General features: G+C 45.3%; 1 protein-coding gene across 1 annotated transcript; it reads right to left on the minus strand.

The window, feature by feature from the left end:
• Positions 1-5,040, minus strand: LOC125519240 (WAT1-related protein At4g08290-like). Its single transcript, XM_048684105.1, has 3 exons — positions 4,949-5,040; positions 3,769-3,831; positions 1-844 (listed from the first exon to the last, which is right to left on the minus strand). Exons 1-3 carry the CDS (start codon positions 5,038-5,040, stop codon positions 1-3), a joined length of 999 nt encoding a protein of 332 aa, XP_048540062.1.
• Between the last annotated feature and the right edge of the window lie 17,848 nt (positions 5,041-22,888).

The following is a 22,888-nucleotide window of genomic DNA, read 5'->3' on the forward strand; positions in this document are numbered from 1 at the left end:
CTAGGCGACGCCATCGTCGGTGTGTCCTCGCCGCAGCCCCTGCTCGCGGTCGTCCCCTTTGGCGGCAGCGGCGAGCTCCTTGCGCTTGCCCCACAGGAACGCGTAGAGGCCTACGACGACGAGCGCCGCCCCGAGAACACCGCCGAGGTAGATGTCGGTGCCGAGAAACACGGCGTGGCCGGCGGCGGTGACCACCAGCGATAGCGAGTTGAACATGGGCGGGTACACCGGCCCGCGGCGCGCCACCGCCCACGACACGAGCACGAACGTGGCGCCCGTGTTGAACACCCCGGAGTACACCACCGTGACCAGGCGCAGGTCCCACCCCAGCCTCCACTCCGCCGCCCAGCCATGTCTGTCGCCGGTGGGGGTGAGGGCGAACGCCACGGCGGCGGCCGCGGCGGACTGCAGGCTGCCCGCGGCGCATGTGAGCGCGGTGGCCCAGTACCGGGACGGGAACACCTTGGCGACCCTGGCCTGCACGACGAACCAGAGCGCGTAGCTTACGCAGCTCCCGCACAGGCACAGCGTGCCGGCGGCCATGTCGCGGGTGCCGTGTGGCGCGGCGGTCGGCGCGCCGCCGTGGGCGTGGTCGTGGAAGTGGAGGTGCGGCAGCGGGAGACGAGTGCCCTTGAAGAAGCTGACCACCATGGTGCCGGCGACGCCCACCGCTGCGCCCAGGAGCTTCATCCTGCCGGGCCAGTGGGAGAGGGAGAGGCGCTCGGCCCGCAGCACGACGGCGATGAGGAAGGTGGCCACGGGGATGAGGTTGAGGAAGTCGACGGCGTAGGCGGCGCTGGTGTCCCGCAGCCCCCAGTAGTACAGCCCCATCGCAAGCAAAACTCTAGTAGTAGATCATAGATCATACACACACATATATTTGAATTTGTGTCAAGACAAAGAATGTTAATCGGTCCAGAATATTAAGAACCAAAACTAGTGTGGACAATTTTATTTTTCTCTGGCACATGAAAAATTGTTTTATTTTTTAGTACATGACAATTTGTTTTCAGATATGCTGTTTAGGGCCTTGTACGGAGTGTTTAGAGAAATAAACCAGTTTTTCTTTAAGCACCCGCTGTGCTTATGTGTAGAAGGTAGACGCTTAAAAATATCCCTAAGAACATCATGCATTGCATTGCATTGTACGTCATGGTTTATTGGTCCTCATATTTTTTTGTGTCAAATTTGGACCATGAATTTAATAAACAAAATGCTAATGCATGTCACAAATTTTTTTATCGTTGAAAACTATGTTGAAATACGAATCCAATGATATATTTTTTATGACATGCATTAACATTTTGTCAGTTAAATTTATGATCAAATTTTGACACAAAAAACGAAAAGGATCAATAAACCAAGATGGAGGTAGTACAAGGCCTTAACTAAGGTAACCAAGAACTGGTAGAGGTTTGCAAACGGACCAATCACTCATTATCTAAAGATACATATAGAACTAAACTAATTTTGTTTTTAATTGTTACTAGCAAAAATGCCCGTGCGTTGCAACGGGAGAAACAAATCTTCGCACACGACTGCCTAACACGGGTAATGCTAGTTATTTATATGCATAAAAAAGTCAGGCTGGACAATTATATACAGACATATTAAAAGAACTACAGACGTGATCAACAAAAGTAACTTGATGTACTAAAATTGCTTAATTTGCCGGCCATACGCAAGAGGGGTAATAGAACATAGGGAGAATTTTTCGCCTTTCTTTATTATGAAAAAAGTCAACAACCCGTGTTCGCATGGGCCAATTACGTAGATCCCATAATATACAATTTTTGAGAAATTTATTACTTTTCTATTTCATTTTTATCCAGAGTTATAAATATAACTGTGTCACCTCGTCATCTAGCAAACTTTGGAATCATTCAAATATAATCTTTTAAGTGAATCAAAGCGCCAAATAGAATGTTCAGATTTGTTTCATCTTAGATGAGCAATGGAATTTTATAGGAGTGGCTAATCGGTATAGGAAAATGCAAAGGGTGCAAATACAAATTTAAATGTAATGCAACCAAAAAACTTCCAGGACCAGATTTTCTTACAAAATTCATTCTTAATTAATGATATACACCTGCAAGTATTCTATGTTAATAGAAATCTTGTACCTTGAAAAAACTGCCATGGTCTAGCATCTCTATTTCATAACTGGTGATGCAAGAAAAAGTAATAAAAGTCAGATTTGTTTTTCATTCACTCATGGTGGACAAATAGATAAGATCTGCTGATGAGAGATAAAGAAAAGAATACAAAAAAAAAGGATGAAGCCTACCTTCTCCTAATACCATAACGGAGTGGCATACTTGATGATTTGAATTGCAGGTCTTATTTTATTTCTATCAACATAGGCACATAATAAAATTAGGAGGTGTATGCTTCCGATTTTGACTGGGTTGTTTTGCATTGCAAGGTGAGAAGCACGATCTGGCTAGGTGGTAGGTGGAGATGTGGTTCCAGAACCTATTATCTCAAGCAGACAGAGCTCGACCGCAAAAGCTTTTGCTGGTGGTGCGCGCGTCTCAGTGATGACAACATCATCACGGGTCTGAGGAGCAAGCTCGCCGAGGCGCTTGCGCTCCTCCTCGTCGGCTGTGCCCAGGGTTCTATGCTCACTTTGGCGAGTAACAACGCCGGGTGTCTGTCTTGGAACTGTTGTCTCACGGCGGCATCGTGCTGACTTGGTATGCAGCCGAGAAAGACCGAAAAAACGTAACATTTGCCGCTGGCAAGCGTGGAGCGCACAGCCAGGCAAACATTGCTGCCGGCAACAATCGCAGCGAGACGCACAAGGATGAGAATGCATGCATTGTGCACACGCCGTCCAGGAGGTCTGACGGCAAGGAGCACAGGCCAGGCCCAAGCACTGATTCGTGACGCCGGGATGAATATATGCGGCGAATCGTAGTCCGTGATGTCCTCGTGCATGAACAGGTACTCGTCGCCCTCACTCCATGGTATTGTTGCTGGGCGAGGAAGGACGGGTGGGCACGTGCAGCTCTGGTCATGGCAGCACAACATGGTGGCGGCGACAGACAGGGGGTTCGCCGGAGCGGCCCTGGGCAGGATTCCAGAGTTTGAGATTTGCCAGATTTTAATCACGATGATGCGGTGGAAGGGACGAGCGCAACTTTAAAGTTTGGGAGATGCGAATAGTTTGTTGCGTTCGGGCGAGATGATGCAAATCCATCTTTGTGTAGTGTAGGAACTATTGGTCCCGTGCACCGGATGTGTAATACGACTTGGACACGGACTTGGTAAGCAATTTCAATGACAACTAATGAAACGTGAGGGCCATGATGGACTGTGGGTTATGTGTCAGCCGTATACATCTTGGAATAAAATTGTCGTCAGGCCCGGTGCTTCTAAAAAGGTATCTTTATTTTTTAAATCTCAGCCATCAATTTTTATGACTAACACAGAATGAACGGATATAGAAGGGTGACATATAGACAACTATGAAAGTTTCCGTCCTTTAATATTAGGTAGAGATAGAGATTGGACCAAGAACCGACAATCATGGTCATCAACAACTAAAGAATTAAACTAGGTCATTTCTCACTTTAGGTGAACTGGAGTAGTAGTACAGCGGCTTTAAACTCTCATGTCTAGCACAAGTTGCCATGTTGCCAAGTTGCCATGCATGCATGACCAAAAACCCGGCATTGCAAGCTACCCTGTTTCTAAATATATGATGTTTTGGCCGTTCAATTTAGGAACAGAGGAAGTAGTTGTGAGTTGCAGGTAGAACATTACCCGAACATAGCGTTGATGGAGATCCAGCCCAGCACGGTGAGGTTCACCTTCTTCCACATCTCCCTGCAACCATCCACGCGCATGGCGTAATTAAGAAGAGCAGATATCAAATGGTCTTGAAAAACATATGTAGTATGTACTCCCTGCGTGCACTAGCTAGGATATCAAGGATGAGTATGAACTAGCTAGGATATCAAGGATGAGTATGAACTAGCTAGGATATCAACCATCCACATCTCCCTGCAGCCATCCACGCTCATCCTTGACAAACTCTTCCTAGCTGCTTTTATATAACAAATGGTCTTGAAGAGAAAGGAAAAACGTAAGATTTACCTTCTGGCTTCTTTTATTATTATTATTATTATTATAATGATAGATTAGCTAAAACACAAGGGTCATTTGTGGATTGACTAGATCATGTTTTCTTGTCATCTTCTTTTGCCTCTAGCTACTTTGCTGGACATATCTTTGCCAGGATTGGAACTCTTCTTGGTGCGTGAGTTGTCAACATGCCATCTCTGCTTCGAAGTAAAAGCAACGGTGCTTGCCATTTTTCACCGAAATCGTGGTCTACTCTTATAGCTACATGGGCGGTGGATGGGCCATTTGGAACGCTAGTTAGAAGTGACTTCATCTTCAGCACAGATGCAGAAAGATATTGACAATGGAGATGGGCTGGCTCACACACACACGCGCGCGCAGACACGTTCACAAGTCGACAACAAACCGAAGATAAACAGAACAAAGAAGTATGATGGGGTCAGCTAGGTTTTTACGAGCACGTACGTACGAATTACAGCGTTCGGTGCGGTCAAACGTACGCACGCCAGAGTGCCGTAGCCAGAATATTTATACGCCCGGGGCCATCACCATGTAGCCACAGAGCCTACTACTGTAGCCACAGAGCGCGGCTGTGGCCACGGTCACGAAGCTCTTCCCCTCCCCGCCCCAACACGGCCTGGCTACGCCCGTGGCTCGTACTACAAACCACCCAGTAGTAACACACGTTGTGCATGCTCTCGGACGTAGGAGTACATACTCCTTTGCGCGCGCACATGCTGCTCGTCACTCTGGACATGCGTCAGTCTCGTGGCGGAGTGAAGGACGGACGCGGCGACGTACCACGCATGCCGGTCTGCAAAGTCAGTCAACTCCGGACGCGCGCGTGGGTACGGCGTACCTCTCGAAGACGGCGGCTAGGGGGGCGACGGCGACGGCGGCGACGAGGTTGCGGTAGACGAGCATGACCAGGGGGTGCATCCCGCGGTTCATGGCCACCTTCAACAGCAGCATGCACTACTAGGAAAAGACCTACTAATGACGCACCTAATTTGGTCATTAATGACGCATTAGTGATGCGTCATTAGTGCCACGCCATTAGTATATTTTACTAATGGCGCATCACTGGTGCGCCATTAGTATCTGGTATACTAATGGCGGACCTCAGATGCGCCATTAGTATATACAACAGTGCGCCATTAGTATGCATCCCAGGGGGCCATGTATATCCAGGTGCTTTAGCATACTAATGGCGCACAACAACAAGATGCGCCATTAGTAACTTCGGCATACTAATGGCGCACTGTTCAATGATGCGCCATTAGTATGACATCCTTTGGCATACTAATGGCGCACTGTGATGTGATGCGTCATTAGTATGAATATTAGGTTTTTTTATTTTTTTATTTTCTGTTTTTTTGCACAGATTACAAAATGTATAATTGGACAAAATATAGACAGCACACATCAACAACAGATTCATCGAATACAATAGAGGGACAGTTGATCTCTTGGCTAACAGCTAACAGCTAAAATCCTCTGGGCTATGACTTCAACTAGGACAGTTGATCTCTTGGCTAACAGCTAACAACAAAGAAGTGCCCATACAGCCAATTTACTGCCCTATAATGATTATAAGAACTAGAAATAAAAGATATATCATAGTACTGAACAGTTGAGCAGTTGCAGATCCATCTAATCATGTGGAAAGTCAGTGAGCAGTTGCAGATCCACCATTGCCACCATCTAGTCACGAGGATTGGAGTCCTCCTCAGTCTTGACACTGAGCTTTTGCTTCCCCATGACCTGCAGATAGGTCACCAACATAAACCATTTGAAATGATTAAACAAGTGCATTGGAAGCAATCTAGATCAGCATACAAACATCCATCTTCGGCAACACTTGAAGCGTAACTACTAAAACAATTATGAACCTGAGATAAGTCGAAGAATCTTACAAGGATAAAATAAGTTACATAAATTCATCAAAATAAAACACTACATCTCTGTTTCTAAACCAGAGAGCCAAGAGAAGAACTATAACAGATGTAGTTCTCTGCCTCAACATGCTGTAATAATATTATCTCTGTTGATCCATGTCCATCTGGGTTAATATGAAATGTGAAAAAATTGAATGAGCCAACTTGGTACATCATTATAAATGATTACTTGCTAAGAGAAACAAGTCAGAAAACAAAGCTGCATATAACCACCTAAATATTATGGTCAAGTACTAATTATCAAACTGGCATATCCACTTGTCTGCTACTCCCTATGTAATCAAATGTAAGACATTTTAGGTCACTTCACAGATTTAGTAGTTTGTAAGTAGAAGAATAGAAATTTGAAGAAAAAAATGGTGGATACGCACTGAGATCACGGCACATAACAGGTGTTCAAATCAATGGAAAGCAAATGTATTTTGGAGATGGTACCATCCCTCTCTCAGAATAATCAGAGCCCAAAATTCCACATGTTGATCGATTGATATGCCAAACAGGGGGATCGGCTGAGGGGCTCACCGCGGTGCGGATGACAAGCTCGGGGAGGCCGGAGACGTCGGAGCAGCGAGGGCGACGCGGATCGACGGGGGAAGGCGCGCGGCGGCCGACGGGGAAGAAGCTCGGATCCGGCGATGTGGGGGCGCCCAGCTTGAACTGGTGGCCGTAGTCGATGCAGAGGGGAGTTGCGGAGCTCGTGGACACCTTCCCAAGTCACGGTTCCGGCGATGTGGTGGGTGAGGAGGTGCGGATCGACGAGATCCACCCATCATCATCACCCTTCTCGAGGTTCTTGACACTTGGGTGATGCGGATGCGGTGCTGCGCCTCCTGCGGGCCCTTGAAGCCGGCCTTGCCGGCCTTCATCGACGGCGGGCCCTTTGAGGGGAGGGGACCTCTAGCCAGGGAGGGGAGGGGAGGGGAGGTGGCGCCGGCGGCGGAGTGGATGCGGTCGCCGGCGAGAGGAGGTGCCCGTGGAGGAGGTGGTCACCGCGGTCGAATGGATCTGGGATGTAGGGAGAGGGGAGAAGGAGAGGGTAGGGGCGCCGTCTATGGAGTAGAGGGCGGCGGGGGCGGTGGGGGCGGCGGGTCGCCGATGGTGGCGGTGGGGGCGGTGGCAGATCGAGATTGAGGAGGGGGCGGCGGCAGATCGAGATCGGGGAGGGGGTGGCGGCGAGGAGATGGGGACGAGGGAGGAAGGGGGCGACGGGGGGATCTGAGCTAGGGTTTGGCCTGCGGGTGGGGGTATCTCCTTTTCTTGTCTTTTCTTTTTTCTTTTTTCTGTAGATAGATGGATTGATGGATGTGGGATGGAGATATGGATGGATGGATGGTGGACGCCATGTCATCAATTCGTGGACTTACTAATGGCGCACCAACTCTAAATGCGCCATTAATAATCTAGGTTACTAATGGCACCTTCTGGTGGTGCGTCATTAGTAGTTTTGCAAAAAAAAAATATTAATGGCGCACTGTTCCACAGTGCGTCATTAGTAGTTTTGCAAAAAAAGGAATAAAAAATATAATAAAAAAACAACATTAGTGGCGCACTTTCCGACAGGTAGTAATGGCGCACTATGTCTGGATGCGCCATTAGTATGTTTGGACAGGCGCACTAGTTCAAAAAAAATTTGATACTAATGGCGCACCCTGGGCCAGGTGCGCCATTAGTAGTTTCAACTTTAATGGCGTATCAGAAGGTGGTGGCGCACCGCTTGTCTGGTGCGCCATTAGTGTCAATCTCATCTATAGCCCTTTTTCTAGTAGTGATGATGCCCACCGTCAGAAGCTGCACCAGCACCATGCCGGCCGGCAGCGCCACCCGCTTCGCCTTGTCCCTCCTCCTCCTCCTCGCCTCCGCCGCAGCCATGGCCGCCATTGCCGGCGCCACGTCGCCGTCCGCCATTACCCTGGTCAGAGAGCGGCCGAGGTTTACTTCTTGTGGGAGTGGGAAACGATCAAGCAACGCGACGCCTAGGAGAGAAGGGACAGGAGAGCGATCAGGCTAGGTATAGGCACTAGCTAGGCAAGCGGCCGGGGAGTGAGAGCGGTCGGTCGCGACTAGTTATATATAGCCGGAACCGATATATGTCTTGCGTTGCGTCGACTACCATATTTTCCCAACAGACAGGTATACAGAGCAGATGCTCTCGCGTGAACAGTAACACAAAAAATAGTAAATTTTCTCAAAAAAAATTTGTGGATGTCCATGTTAGTGTGGTAAGCATGCTTGATAATTTTCATGCAAAATGGAGCAGCAGTGTTTTATCGGTGAAAAAACAATTTTGGGGTGACATTTGGTGTTCATTTTTTTCTTGCACATGCCAAAATGGTTAACCTTTTTGCCTCAAATTTTTCAGGTAGCATTTGGATGTGATTAAGAACAAATAAAATCTTTATCTTAATTTTTTTGACATTTCAAAAATTACTTTTGGGCTCGGGAGCTGAATTGAATTTCCAATACATGATACATGCATAGCACATCTGTAAATACATAATGCTTCAAAATTGGACCCCGCAAGAAAAATCGACCCCCAAGTAAATACAAAACACTCTGCAGAAACAACTAAAAATTAATAACATGGGTCCTGATTCAAGCGACCAAAGAAAAAATTGGAAAATTTGAAGGGACAAGATCCGAATTCGCGGTTCTGGAGGTTAGTGATAGGGCAGCCTAGAACAAGCACCTCACTGTTATACTCCCTCTGTATCAGAATATAAAACATTTTTGACACTTAGATGTTAATGTTTAGGTCAGACACGGCTGAACAGGAGACGTTTTTTTTTTTCAAAACAGAGGCAAAAGATTTGCCTCATCTATTAATTAAAAATAGGATAGAGTTTGTTACAAGCGACCCAAAACAACGGCATGGATTATTACTCTCGCGACATAAGTGACCCTAGGTTTTTAGCCCCGGCGGTGACCCAAAGATTTGCCTCCGTCATGATGTTGTTGAGCAAAATGGTTGGTGGCGCGCTTTTGTTGCGGAAGACCCTTGCGTTCCTTTCGTTCTATACGGTCCAGGAGACAAACATGGTAAGCGTAGCCATGGCCTTCCTCTGAGTGGTGCCCGCGCCGGCACGACTTTCCCACCACTTCTGTACGGAGCCTTCCAAGTGCTAAGAAGTGACATCGAAGTTCTCAAGTCGTAATTTCTCTTTGACCAAGCCCCAAAGCTTCAATGTGAAACGACACTTGAAAAAGAGGTGCGCGCCACACTCTTGCACTCTCTTGCAAAGAGGACAGAGCCCACAATTTATCCATCCCCGCTTGTCCAACTTATCGGCGGTCCAAATGCGATCTTGAATAGCCAACCATGCGAAGAACTTGATCTTTGGCGGCGCCCAAACCTTCCACACCATTTGGTCCAAAGAGGAAAAGGTCATGCCAAGGAATTGCGCCTTGTAGGCAGAGGCCGCGGAGTAGAGCTCATTTGTCGAATGTTTCCACACAATGCCATGGTCGCACTCTCATCAAGTTGTACACCATGCAATAAACTTCAAAGGGCGAAGAACTGTCGAATGTGCTCAATGGATAGACCGGTAGGAGGTTTGATCTTCATGATCCATGCGTTGTTTTGGAGGGCCTCACGCGGTAGGAGACGAGATTTGAGGTTTGCAAGTTGAAGATCATTCTTCTCTACAAAGATAAATGTATCGTCGGCATACTCAAGATGAGTAACCCATGAGGGAAGAAAATCCTGTGCGATCTGGGTCGCATACAGCGATCGTGAGACTCCCTCAAACAGCGGACACTTGGCAAAAACCTCTCAAACGCATGCAATGCAATTAATTCTCAAATTCCGATTAATTAGCTAATCATTCCTTCCATCCCACTATGTTTCCCACGCTCCTCGTCTGTTTGTTCCATATCGCCGGCGACACGGCACCATGGTGCCAAGATGCAGCATGGAGAACTTGGATGGTGGGGAAGCTGGACGGAGCAGAGGAACTGGATTTTAGCCGTTGACTGACTATCTGTGGGCAGCGATGCAACGTGGAGATTGAGCTACGCCTAAAGAACGAGCTGTCAGGGCGCTGAGGAACGCGATCGTAGACGGCGGGGGATAGCAGCAAGGGTGGTAGCCACGGTGAGCGAGCCAGAGAAGCGCCTCAAGAGCGAGCTTCCAGGGCGCCGACGAACGCCGGGGAGAGCAGCCGAGGCGGACGAACGCCGGAACGAGCGAGCGCAAGAAGAAAATCCTATTCGAGATTTGTTAACGAAACAGAGGACAAATTGGCGTAAGTGCTTTGAGATTCGTTTTCGCCAAGTGTCCACTGTTGGAGAGGGTCTTACAATCGCTGCGTGCGACCCAGGTCGCATAGGATTTTCGGCTAAGCCGGCCCACAACCCCTTTGATGTGGCCTGTAGGCACAGCGGAATAGAGAATCTAAGCAAAGGCATCAACATAAAACTAAAGGGAAGGGGAGATATGTGATCGCCTTGGCGAAGGTCATGATCATTTGCAAAGAAGGGGCCAACAACACCATTTATGCGAATTATTGTGTGGCCACCTTCAACCAACTACATAGCTCGATGGACATAACCAGGATCGAAACTGCTTCTTGGACGATACTTGTGCCTGACTTGTGCACGACGTGCACATCAATCGGCTAGTGCCCTTCTCAGGTAAATGTTTGTACAACTGGATTTAATTTTCATGTGTGAATCGTGCATATTTTTTCATGTGCATAGCGCGACTCAACCAGAATCAAACCCCCTAATAGTCAAGACCTGCCGAAGGAAGGACCAACACACATAATCGTAGGCCTTCTCGAAGTCAAGTGAGAATAACTAACTCACTGCATCTAGAGTGGATGCCCTGGATATTCTCATGGAGAGATAAAAATACCATCATGGATGAATCATCCTTTGACGAAGGTGGATACGTCTCAAACATATCTATAATTTTTAATTATATCATGCTCTTACCATAACATATTCATGTACCATTTTTGTAGCAATTTATATTATTTTTCTAAACTAACCTATTAACTCGGTGCCTGGAGTCAGTTTTTATTCTTCTGTATGTTTCTGGTTTTACAGAAAATCGATATCTCTGGAGTGTAAAATATCCCAATTATTTTTGTCGATTTTTTTGGAGGAACAAAAATCCAGAGAGCATCGAGACTTGCCGGGGGTGGGGGGGGGGCACCCAGGGGCCTCAAGCGGGGCAGGCCATGCGACCAGGGAAGAGAGAGATGCCATGGGTGCTGCGCTCGCTGTTAGAGCATCTCTAGCAGCGGCGCCAAAAGATGCGCGCGCGGTAAATTTTCTTTTTAGCGCATGCGAGACGTTTTGGCGCGCTCCAGCGGCGGCGGGAAACGATTGCGTGCGCGGGGGAAAAGGCGGCAGCTCGCGCGCTAGATTTGGCACACCGCTTCGGATGCGCCTATAAATTGCGGCGCTCGCTGATACGTCTCCAACGTATCTATAATTTTTGATTGCTTCATGCTATAATATCTACTGTTTTGGACTATATTGGGCTTTATTTTCTACTTTTATATTATTTTTGGGACTAACCTATTAACCGGAGGCCCAGCCCAGAATTGTTGTTTTTTGCCTATTTCAGTGTTTCGAAGAAACGGAATATCAAACGGAGTCCAAACGGAATGAAACCTTCGGGAACGTGATTTTCTCACCGAACGTGATCCAGGAGACTTGGACCCTACGCCGAGGCATCAGAGAGGCGGTCACGAGGGTGGGGGGCGCCCCCCCAGGGCGCGCCCCCCTGCCTCGTGGGCCCCTCGGTGCTTCACTGACGCACTCCTTCCTCCTATATATACCTACGTACCCCCAAACGATCAGAACAGGAGCCAAAAACCTAATTCCACCGTCGCAACTTTCTGTATCCACGAGATCCCATCTTGGGACCTGTTCCGAAGCTCCGCCGGAGAGGGCCGTCATCACGGAGGGCTTCTACATCATCATAGCCCCTCCGATTAAGTGTGAGTAGTTTACCTCAGACCTTCGGGTCCATAGTTAGTAGCTAGATGGCTTCTTCTCTTTTTTGGATCTCAATACAAAGTTCTTCCCCTCCCTTGTGGAGATCTATTCGATGTAATCTTCTTTTTGTGGTGTGTTTGTTGAGACCGATGAATTGTGGGTTTATGATCAAGTTTATCTATGAATAATATTTGAATCTTCTCTGAATTCTTTTATGTATAATTGGTTATCTTTACAAGTCTCTTCGAATTATCCGTTTGGTTTGGCCAACTAGATTGGTAGTTCTTGCCATGGGAGAAGTGCTTAGCTTTGGGTTCGATCTTGCGGTGTCCTTTCCCAGTGACAGAAGGGGCAGCAAGACACGTATTGTATCGTTGCCATCGAGGATAACAAGATGGGGTTTATTTCATATTACATGAATTTATCTCTCTACATCATGTCATTTTGCTTAAGGCGTTACTCTGTTTTTAACTTAATACTCTAGATGCATGCTAGATAGCGGTCGATGAGTGGAGTAATAGTAGTAGATGCAGAATAGTTTCGGTCTACTTGTCACGGACGTGATGCCTATATACATGATCATGCCTAGATATTCTCATAACTATGCTCAATTCTGTCAATTGCTCAACAGTAATTTGTTCACCCACCGTAGAATACTTATGCTCTTGAGAGAAGCCACTAGTGAAACCTATGGCCCCCGGGTCTATTCTCATCATATTAATCTCCATCACTTTAATCTTGCTTTGCTTTTTTACTTTGCTTTTACTTTTTTACTTTGCATCTCTATACCAAAAATACCAGAAATATTATATCTATCATATCTCACTCTCGTAAGTGACCGTGAAGGGATTGACAACCCCTAATCGCGTTGGTTGCGAGTAGCTATCATTTTGTGCAGGTACGAGGGACTTGAGCGCGGCCTCCTACTGGATTGATACCTTGGCTCTCAAAAACTGAGGGAAATACTTACGCTACTCTGCTGCATCATCCCTTCCTCTTCGGGGAAACCCAACGCAAGCTCAAGAGGTAGCAAGAAGGATTTCTGGCGCCGTTGCCGGGGAGTCTACGCAAAAAGTCAACATACCAAGTACCCATCACAATCCCTATCTCTCGCATTACATTATTTTCCATTTGCCTCTCGTTTTCCTCTCCTCCACTTCACCCTTGCCATTTTATTCTCCCTCTCTCTCTATCCTCCCTCTCTTTTCCGCTTGCCTTTTTGTTTGCCCGTGTGTTAGATTGCTTGTTTGTCGCGATGGCTCAAGATACTACCAAATTGTGTGACTTCACCAATACCAATAATAATGATTTCCTTAGCACTCCGATTGCTCCTCTTGCCAATACTGAATCTTGTGAAATCAATACTGCTTTGTTGAATCTTGTTATGAAAGAGCAATTCGCCAGCCTTCCTAGTGAAGATGCCGCTACTCATCTGAATAGCTTCGTTGATTTATGTGATATGCAAAAGAAAAAAGATGTCGATAATGATGTCGTTAAATTGAAGCTATTTCCTTTTTCGCTTAGAGATCGTGCTAAAGCTTGGTTTTCGTCTTTGCCTAAGAATAGTATTGATTCTTGGAACAAGTGCAAAGATGCTTTTATCTCTAAGTATTTCCCTCCCGCTAAGATCATCTCGCTTAGAAACGATATTATGAATTTTAAGCAACTTGATCATGAACATGTTGCACAAGCTTGGGAGAGAATGAAATTAATGATACGTAATTGCCCTACTCATGGTTCGAATTTGTGGATGACTATACAAATTTTTTATGCCGGATTGAATTTTGCTTCTAGAAATCTTTTAGATTCGGCCACGGGAGGCACTTTTATGGAAATCACTTTATGAGATGCTACTAAACTCCTAGATAATATTATGGTTAATTATTCTCAATGGCATACTGAAAGACCTTCTAATAAAAAAGTGCATGCGATAGAAGAAATCAATGTTTTGAGTGGAAAGATGGATGAACTTATGAAATTATTTGCTACTAAGAGTATTTCTTCTGATCCTAATGATATGCCTTTGTCTACTTTGATTGAGAATAACAATGAATCTATGGATGTGAATTTTGTTGGTAGGAATAATTTTGGTAACAACGCTTATAGAGGGAATTTTAATCCTAGGCCATATCCTAGTAATCCTTCTAATAATTATGGGAATTCCTACAACAACTCTTATGGAAATTATAATAAGATGCCCTCTGAATTTGATAATAGTGTTAAAGAGTTTATGAATTCACAAAAGAATGTTAATGCTTTGCTTGAAGAGAAATTGCTTAAAGTTGATGATTTGGCTAGGAACGTTGATAGAATTTCTCTTGAGGTTGATTCTTTAAAGCTTAGATCTATTCCTCCTAAGCATGATATCAATGAGTCTCTTAAAGCCATGAGAATTTCCATTGATGAGTGCAAGGAAAGAACCGCTAGGATGCGTGCTTCCAAAGATGCCTTTATTAAAGCGTGTTCTTCCAATTCCTACGAAAATCAAGATGAAGATCTAAAAGTTATTGATGTGTCCCCTATTAAATCTTTGTTTTGCAATATGAATCTTGCTGAAACTGAATATGATCTTCCTTTACCTAGAAGGCGTTCTAAAAATTCGAAATATTTAGATCTTTATGATGAAATTGATGAAAGTGGGATTGAAAGAAATAAAAATCTAGATGTTGCTAAACCCACTATTTTGGATTTCAAGGAATTTAATTATGAAAGTTGTTCTTTAATTGATTGTATTTCCTTGCTGCAATCCGTGCTAAATTCTCCACATTTATAGTCAACATAAAGCCTTCACCGAACATATTGTTGATGCCTTGATGCAATCTTATGAAGAAAAGCTTGAGTTGAAAGTTTCTATCCCTAGAAAACTCTATGATGAGTGGGAACCAACTATTAAAATTAAAATTAAAGATCATGAGTTTTATGCTTTGTGTGATTTGGGTGATAGTGTCTCTACTATTCCCAAGACTTTGTGTGATTTGCTAGATTTCCATAATTTTGATGATTGCTCTTTAAACTTGCATCTTGCGGATTCTACTATTAAGAAACCTATGGGAAGGATTAACGATGTTATTATTGTTGCAAATAGGAATTATGTGCCCGTAGATTTCATTGTTCTTGATATAGATTGCAATCCTTCTTGCCCTATTATTCTTGGTAGACCTTTCCTTAGAACGGTTGGGGCGATTATTGATATGAAGGAAGGGAATATTAGATTTCAATTTCCATTAAAAAAGGGCATGGAACACTTTCCAAGAAAGAAAATAAAATTGCCATATGAAACTATCATGAGAGCCACTTATGGATTGCCTACCAAAGATGGCAATACCTAGATCTATCCTCGCTTTTATGCCTAGCTAGGGACGTTAAAACGATAGCGCTTGTTGGGAGGCAACCCAATTTTATTTTTATTCCTTGATTTTTTCTCCTGTTTCGTAATAAATAATTTATTTAGCCTCTGTTTTGGTTGTGTTTTTTTGTTTAACTAGTGTTTGTGCCAAGTAGAACCGTTGGGAAGACTTGGGGAAAGTCTTGTTGAACTTGCTGTAAAAAACAGAAACTTTAGCGCTCACGAGAACTGCTGTAATTTTTATTTGAAGAGTGATATTTAGTTAATTCTTTTTTTAGATGATTAATAGATAAATTCCTCACGTCCAGCAATTTATTTTAGAATTTTTGGGGTTCCAGATCTTGCGCTAGCTACAGATTACTACAGACTGTTCTGTTTTTGACAGATTCTGTTTTTCGTGTGTTGTTTGCTTATTTTGATGAATCTATGGTTAGTAAAATAGTTTATAATCCATAGATAAGTTGGAATACAGTAGGTTTAACACCAATATAAATAAATAATGAGTCCATTACAGTACCTTGAAGTGGTCTTTTGTTTTCTTTCGCTAACGGAGCTCACGAGTTTTCTACTTTAAGTTTTGTGTTGTGAAGTTTTCAAGTTTTGGGTGAATTCTTTTGATGGATTATGGAACAAGAAGTGGCAAGAGCCTAAGATTTTGGATGCCCATGGAACCCCCAAGATAATCCAAGGAGACCAAAAAGTCAAAGCTTGGGGATGCCCCGGAAGGCATCCCCTCTTTCGTCCACTTCCATCGGTAATTTACTTGGAGCTATATTTTTATTCACCAACATGATATGTGTTTTGCTTGGAGCGTCTTGTATTATTTTTGTCTTTGTGTTTTAGTATGCCACAATCATCCTTGCTGTACACACCTTTTGAGAGAGCCATACATGAATTAAAATTTGATAGAATACTCTATGTGCTTCACTTATATCTTTTGAGCTAAGTAGTTTTGCTCTATGTGCTTCACTTATATCTTTTGAGCGTTATAATTTTGCTCTATGTGCTTCACTTAGATTTTTGAGAACGGTGGTGGATTTGTTTTAAAGAAACTATTGATCTCTCATGCTTCACTTAAATTATTTGGAGAGTCTTAATAGCATGGTAATTTGCTTAATAATAACATGCTTGGTATTCAAGATTTGTGAAACTTTCTTTTGAGTGTGTTGAATACTAAGAAACGTTGGATGCTTGATAATTGTTTTGAAATATGGAGGTAATAATATCAAAGTCATGCTAGTAGAGTAATTGTGAATTTGAGAAGTGCTTGAGTTAAAGTTTGCAAGTCTCGTAGCATGCACATATGGTAAACGTTATGCAACAAATTTGAAACATGAGGTGTTATTTGATTGTCCTCCTTATGAGTGGCGGTCAGGGGTCTTTTCCTACCAATCTATCCCCCTAGGAGCATGCGCGTAATACTTTGGTTTTTGATGGCTTGTAGATTTTTGCAATAAGTATATGAGTTCTTTATGACTAATGTTGAGTCCATGGATTATACGCACTCTCACCCTTCCATCATTGCTAGCCTCTACGGTACCGTGCATTGCCCTTTCTCACATCGAGAGTTGGTGCAAACTTCGCCGGTGCATCCAAACCCCGTGATATGATACGCTCTTTCACACATAAACCTCCTTATATCTTCCTCAAAACAGCCACCATACCTACCTATTATGGCATTTCCATAGCCATTCCGAGATATATTGCCATGCAACTTTCCACCATCCAGTTTATCATGACACATTCATCATTGTCATAGTGCTTAGCATGATCATGTAGTTGACATAGTATTTGTGGCAAAGCCACCGTTCATAATTTTTTCATACTTGTCACTCTTGATTCATTGCATATCCCGGTACACCGCCGGAGGCATCCATATAGAGTCATACTTTGTTCTAGTATCGAGTTGTAATCATTGAGTTGTAAATAAATAAAAGTGTGATGATCATCATTCAATAGAGCATTGTCCCAAAAAAGGCCAAAGAAAAAGAAGGCCCAAAAAAAGAAAATAAATAAAAAGGAGCAATGCTACTATTCCTTTTTTCCACACTTGTGCTTCAAAGTAGCACCATGTTCTTCATATAGAGAGTCTCTTGAGTTATCACTTTCATATACTAGTGGGAATTTTTCATTATAGAACTTGGCTTGTATATTCCAACAATGGGCCTCCTCAAGTGCCCTAGGTCTTCGTGAGCAAGCAAGTTGGATGCACACCCACTTAGTTTCTTTTGTTGAGCTTTCATACATTTATAGCTCTAGTGCATCCGTTGCATGACAATCCCTACTCCTTGCATTAACATCAATTGATGGGCATCTCCATAGCCCATTGATTAGCCTCGTTGATGTGAGACTTTCTCCTTTTTTGTCTTCTCCACATAACCCCAATCATTATATTCCACCCATAGTGCTATATCCATGGCTCACGCTCATGTATTGCGTGAAAGTTTATGAGTTTGAAATTATTAAGGTATGAAACAATTGCTTGGCTTGTCATCGGGGTTGTGCATGATGAGAGCATTCTTGTGTGACGAAAATGGAGTATGACTAAACTGTATGATTTTGTAGAGATAAACTTTCTTTGGCCATGTTACTTTGAGAAAACATAATTGCTTTGTTTGTTTGCTTGAAGTATTATTATTCTTTATGTCAATATGAACTTTTGTCTTGAATCTTCCTAATCTGAATATTCATACCACAATTAAGAAGATTTGCATTGAAATTATGCCAAGTAGCACTCCGCATAAAAAATTCTCTTTTTATCATTTACCTACTCGAGGACGAGCAGGAATTAAGCTTGGGGATGCCTGATACGTCTCCGACGTATCTATAATTTTTGATTGCTCCATGCTATATTATCTACTGTTTTGGACTATATTGGGCTTCATTTTCCACTTTTATATTATTTTTGGGACTAACCTATTAACCGGAGGCCCAGCCCAGAATTGTTGTTTTTTGCCTATTTCAGTGTTTCGAAGAAACAGAATATCAAACAGAGTCCAAACGGAATGAAACCTTCGGGAACGTGATTTTCTCACCGAACGTGATCCAGGAGACTTGGACCCTACGCTAGGGCATCAGAGAGGCGGTCACGAGGGTGGGGGGCGCCCCCCCCCTAGGGCGCGCCCCCTGCCTCATGGGCCCCTCGGTGCTCCACCGACGCACTTCTTCCTCCTATATATACCTATGTACCCCCAAACGATCAGAACAGGAGCCAAAAACCTAATTCCACCGTCGCAACTTTCTGTATCCACGAGATCCCATCTTGGGACCTGTTCCGAAGCTCCGCCGGAGAGGGCCGTCATCACGGAGGGCTTCTACATCATCATAGCCCCTCCGATTAAGTGTGAGTAGTTTACCTCAGACCTTCGGGTCCATAGTTAGTAGCTAGATGGCTTCTTCTCTCTTTTTGGATCTCAATACAAAGTTCTCCCCCTCCCTTGTGGAGATCTATTCGATGTAATCTTCTTTTTGTGGTGTGTTTGTTGAGACCGATGAATTGTGGGTTTATGATCAAGTCTATCTATGAATAATATTTGAATCTTCTCTGAATTCTTTTATGTATGATTGGTTATCTTTGCAAGTCTCTTCGAATTATCCGTTTGGTTTGGCCAACTAGATTGGTAGTTCTTGCCATGGGAGAAGTGCTTAGCTTTGGGTTCGATCTTGCAGTGTCCTTTCCCAGTGACAGAAGGGGCAGCAAGGCACATATTGTATCGCTGCCATCGAGGATAACAACATGGGGTTTATTTCATATTGCATGAATTTATCTCTCTACATCATGTCATCTTGCTTAAGGCGTTACTCTGTTTTTAACTTAATACTCTAGATGCATGCTGGATAGCGGTCGATGAGTGGAGTAATAGTAGTAGATGCAGAATCGTTTCGGTCTACTTGTCACGGACGTGATGCCTATATACATGATCATGCCTTGATATTCTCATAACTATGCTCAATTCTGTCAATTGCTCAACAGTAATTTGTTCAACCACCGTAGAATACTTATGCTCTTGAGAGAAGCCACTAGTGAAACCTATGGCCCCCGGGTCTATTCTCATCATATTAATCTCCATCACTTTAATCTTGCTTTGCTTTTTTACTTTGCTTTTACTTTTTACTTTGCCATCACCGCGCCACCATGGCGCCGCGCCGGAGGGGACCGTCTAGCTACCGCGGCGTCCGCGAGCGCCCCAGCGGCACGTACTACGCCGAGATCCGGTCCGACGACGTCCGGCTCGGCCTCGGCACGTTCGGAACCGTGCACGCACGAGACCGCCCGCGCGTACGACGCGGCGGCATGGCGCCTAGAGAGGCCGCCGGTGCAGATGAACTTCTGCGACGTCTTCACGCGCGAGCAGGCGCAAGCCGTCGCCCCTCTGCCTCGTCTTATCACGGACCAGGACAGTGAGGAGCACCGTCGGCGGCAGCGCCGCCCCCTCGTCGCCGAGGAGGACGAGCGATCCATGGCGGAGTGGCGCCAGCGCCACCCGGAGGACGTCGCCAACGAGCGCGCCTACTGGGCGAAAATGACGGAAAGGCACCGCGCGGAGCGGTTGGAGAGGCGTCGGCGAAAGGCACTGGCGATATTGCAGTGCGATATCGTTGAAGCGGGTGGGGAGTCGATCTTTGGGGACAATGATCCTCGTTGGAAGGACATGTGGCTCGATACCTCGGACAACATCAGTCCGGATGAGAACGAGGAGGACTCGGAGTAAGTTGTAGTTGCACCATTATCTAGTTGCAACGTAGTATGTTGTTGTACTGTAGTTTTTATGTAGTTGCACTGTAGTTTTATCTATCTATGCTATGAACTATGTAAAATATCTATGTATCATTTTATCTATGATAAATTTATGTATCGTTTTTACGATAGCACGCGCTGCATTTTAGCGCACCTGCTGGAGCTACGTGCGCGCGCTAAATTTTAGCACGTCTGCTGGAGCCAGCGCTGCCTGCCGTGCTTTTCCAGACGATGGGCGCTGGCAACCCACAAGTATAGCGGATCGCAACAGCTTTCGAGGGTAGAGTATTCAACCCAAATTTATTGATTCGACACAAGGGGAGCCAAAGAATATTCTCAAGTATTAGCAGCTGAGTTGTCAATTCAACTACACCTGGAAACTTAGTATCTGCAGCAAAGTGTTTAGTAGCACAGTAATATGATAGTGGTGGTAGCAGCAACAAAAGTAAAGACAGCAAAAGTAATGTTTTTGATATTTTGTAGTGATTGTAACACTAGCAGCAGGAAAGTAAATAAGCGTAAACCAGTATATGGAAAACTCATAGGCACCGGATCAGTGATGGATAATTATGCCGGATGCGGTTCATCATGTAACAGTCATAACATAGGGTGACACAGAACTAGCTCCAATTCATCAATGTAATGTAGGCATGTATTACGTATATAGTCATACGTGCTTATGGAAAAAACTTGCATGACATCTTTTGTCCTACCCTCCCGTGGCTGCGGGGTCATATCGGAAACTAAGGGATATTAAGGCCTCCTTTTAATAGAGAACCGGAACAAAGCATTAGCACATAGTGAATACATGAACTCCTCAAACTATGGTCATCACCGGGAGTGGTCCCGATTATTGTCACTTTGGGGTTGCCGGATCATAACACATAGTAGGTGACTATAGACTTGCAAGATAGGATCAAGAACTCACATATATTCATGAAAACATAATAGGTTCAGATCTGAAATCATGGCACTCGGGCCCTAGTGACAAGCATTAAGCATAGCAAAGTCATAGCAACATCAATCTCAGAACATAGTGGATACTAGGTGTCGGTGTCAAAACCGGCGGATCTCGGGTAGGGGGTCCCGAATTGTGCGTCTAGGCCGGATGGTAACAGGAAGCAAGGGACACGAAGTTTTACCCAGGTTCGGGCCCTCTCGATGGAGGTAAAACCCTACGTCCTGCTTGATTAATATTGATGATATGGGTAGTACAAGAGTAGATCTACCACGAGATCGGAGAGGCTAAACCCTAGAAGCTAGCCTATGGTATGATTGTTGTTGTGTATGTTGTCCTATGGACTAAAACCCTCCGGTTTATATAGACACGGGAGAGGGTTAGGGTTACACAAAGTCGGTTACAATGGTAGGAGATCTACATATCCGTATCGCCAAGCTTGCCTTCCACGCCAAGGAAAGTCCCTTCTGGACACGGGACGGAGTCTTCAATCTTGTATCTTCATAGTCCAGGAGTCCGGCTGAAGGTATAGTCCGGCCATCCGGACACCCCCTAATCAGGACTCCCTCAGTAGCCTCCGAACCAGGCTTCAATGACGATGAGTCCGGCGCGCAGATTGTCTTCGGCATTGCAAGGCGGGTTCTCCTCCAAATTCCGTGTACCTGTTGAATAAAGTCCAGTTTGTTGTAGATGTTGCGCTCCTTGGCTTCTACGCCCAATAATGGCCGCTTCCCACGTGTCAAACGAATATGAAAAGTCTGAGTGTTTTTTACATTCACACCCCTAGCCGCGTAAATGAGCTGACCTATTTAAGGGGGCGAGAATTTAGATCCAAACCACATCTTCCCCATTCGCGAGTGTTCATCAGAGTGCATCCGACAAAGGTCCATTCCACCATGGCTAGCCGTCGCGACTCCTCCTCTCGCCCTTCCAGCCCTCAACCTGGATATTGAGAGAGATGCTCCATCCCGCATAGCGAGCTAGTGACGCTCCAGACCAAGGGATTTCTCCCCCCGGCCTATATGGTCCCGGTTCGAGCCGGCCTTGCCGTCTATAATGGCGGAGAGCAAGCGGAGAGTGCCCCTAATCCCTCCAAAGGAGAGCGAGTGTGCCTCATCCCTTATTTAATAAGGGGGCTCAGATTTCCAATCCATCCATTTCTCCAGGGGCTACTGGAGTTCTATGGCCTCCAGCTACACAATCTCACGCCTGCCTCCGTATTGCATATCGCGGGCTTCGTAACCCTCTGTGAGCTGTTTTTGGGTATCGAGGCTCATTTCGGGCTATGGAAGAGGTTATTCTGCCTTGTGCCCCGCTCTAAGGAGGGGTCAATGTATCAAGTGGGCGGAGCCGAAGTGTGGCGCATCGCCGGGACCGGATATCTGTCCGGAACCCCAAAGAAGGCGTCCGAAGACTGGCCCTCGGAATGTTTTATATAGAAGACGTCCCGCTGACGGATCCTGTCCGGATCGGCCTCCCTGAATTCGATAGTGCTCCCTTAAAGAAGCGCCTAAGCTGGCGTCCACGGAGCCCTCAGAGGGAAAGTGACAGGGACATCATTTATCTGATGGGCCGAATAAGATTGTTAGCCCATTCCGGACTAACCATGATCGGGGTTATGGCCGAATGCATTATGCGGGGGGTGCAACCGCTTCAATATAGAAGCCACCCCATGTGGGACTTCAACGGGGAGGACGACGCCACCCGCTACAGCCGTAAGCGGCCGGATTCAGCTGCCGCTCTACTAAAGATCTTGTCCACTTTGTATACGGGAGAAGAGGAGGAATTTCTCCGCGTCAACCCACAGAGTGGATTCTCTATGCATAATCCCCCAAGCTGGGTAAGCGGTCGTA

This window comes from Triticum urartu, chromosome 7 (assembly GCF_003073215.2).
Source record: "Triticum urartu cultivar G1812 chromosome 7, Tu2.1, whole genome shotgun sequence".
NCBI lineage: Eukaryota > Viridiplantae > Streptophyta > Magnoliopsida > Poales > Poaceae > Triticum > Triticum urartu.

What these genes read in the sequence shown, in the direction of transcription:
- LOC125519240 (XM_048684105.1), bottom strand. Translation starts at nt 5,040, where the DNA reads ATGAACCGCGGGATGCACCCCCTGGTCATGCTCGTCTACCGCAACCTC. An exon ending in CTAGCCGCCGTCTTCGAGAG is followed by an intron (nt 3,832 to 4,948) that starts GTACGCCGTACC and finishes GGATGGTTGCAG; the next exon opens with GGAGATGTGGAAGAAGGTGA. An exon ending in TCCATCAACGCTATGTTCGG is followed by an intron (nt 845 to 3,768) that starts GTAATGTTCTAC and finishes ATCTACTACTAG; the next exon opens with AGTTTTGCTTGCGATGGGGC.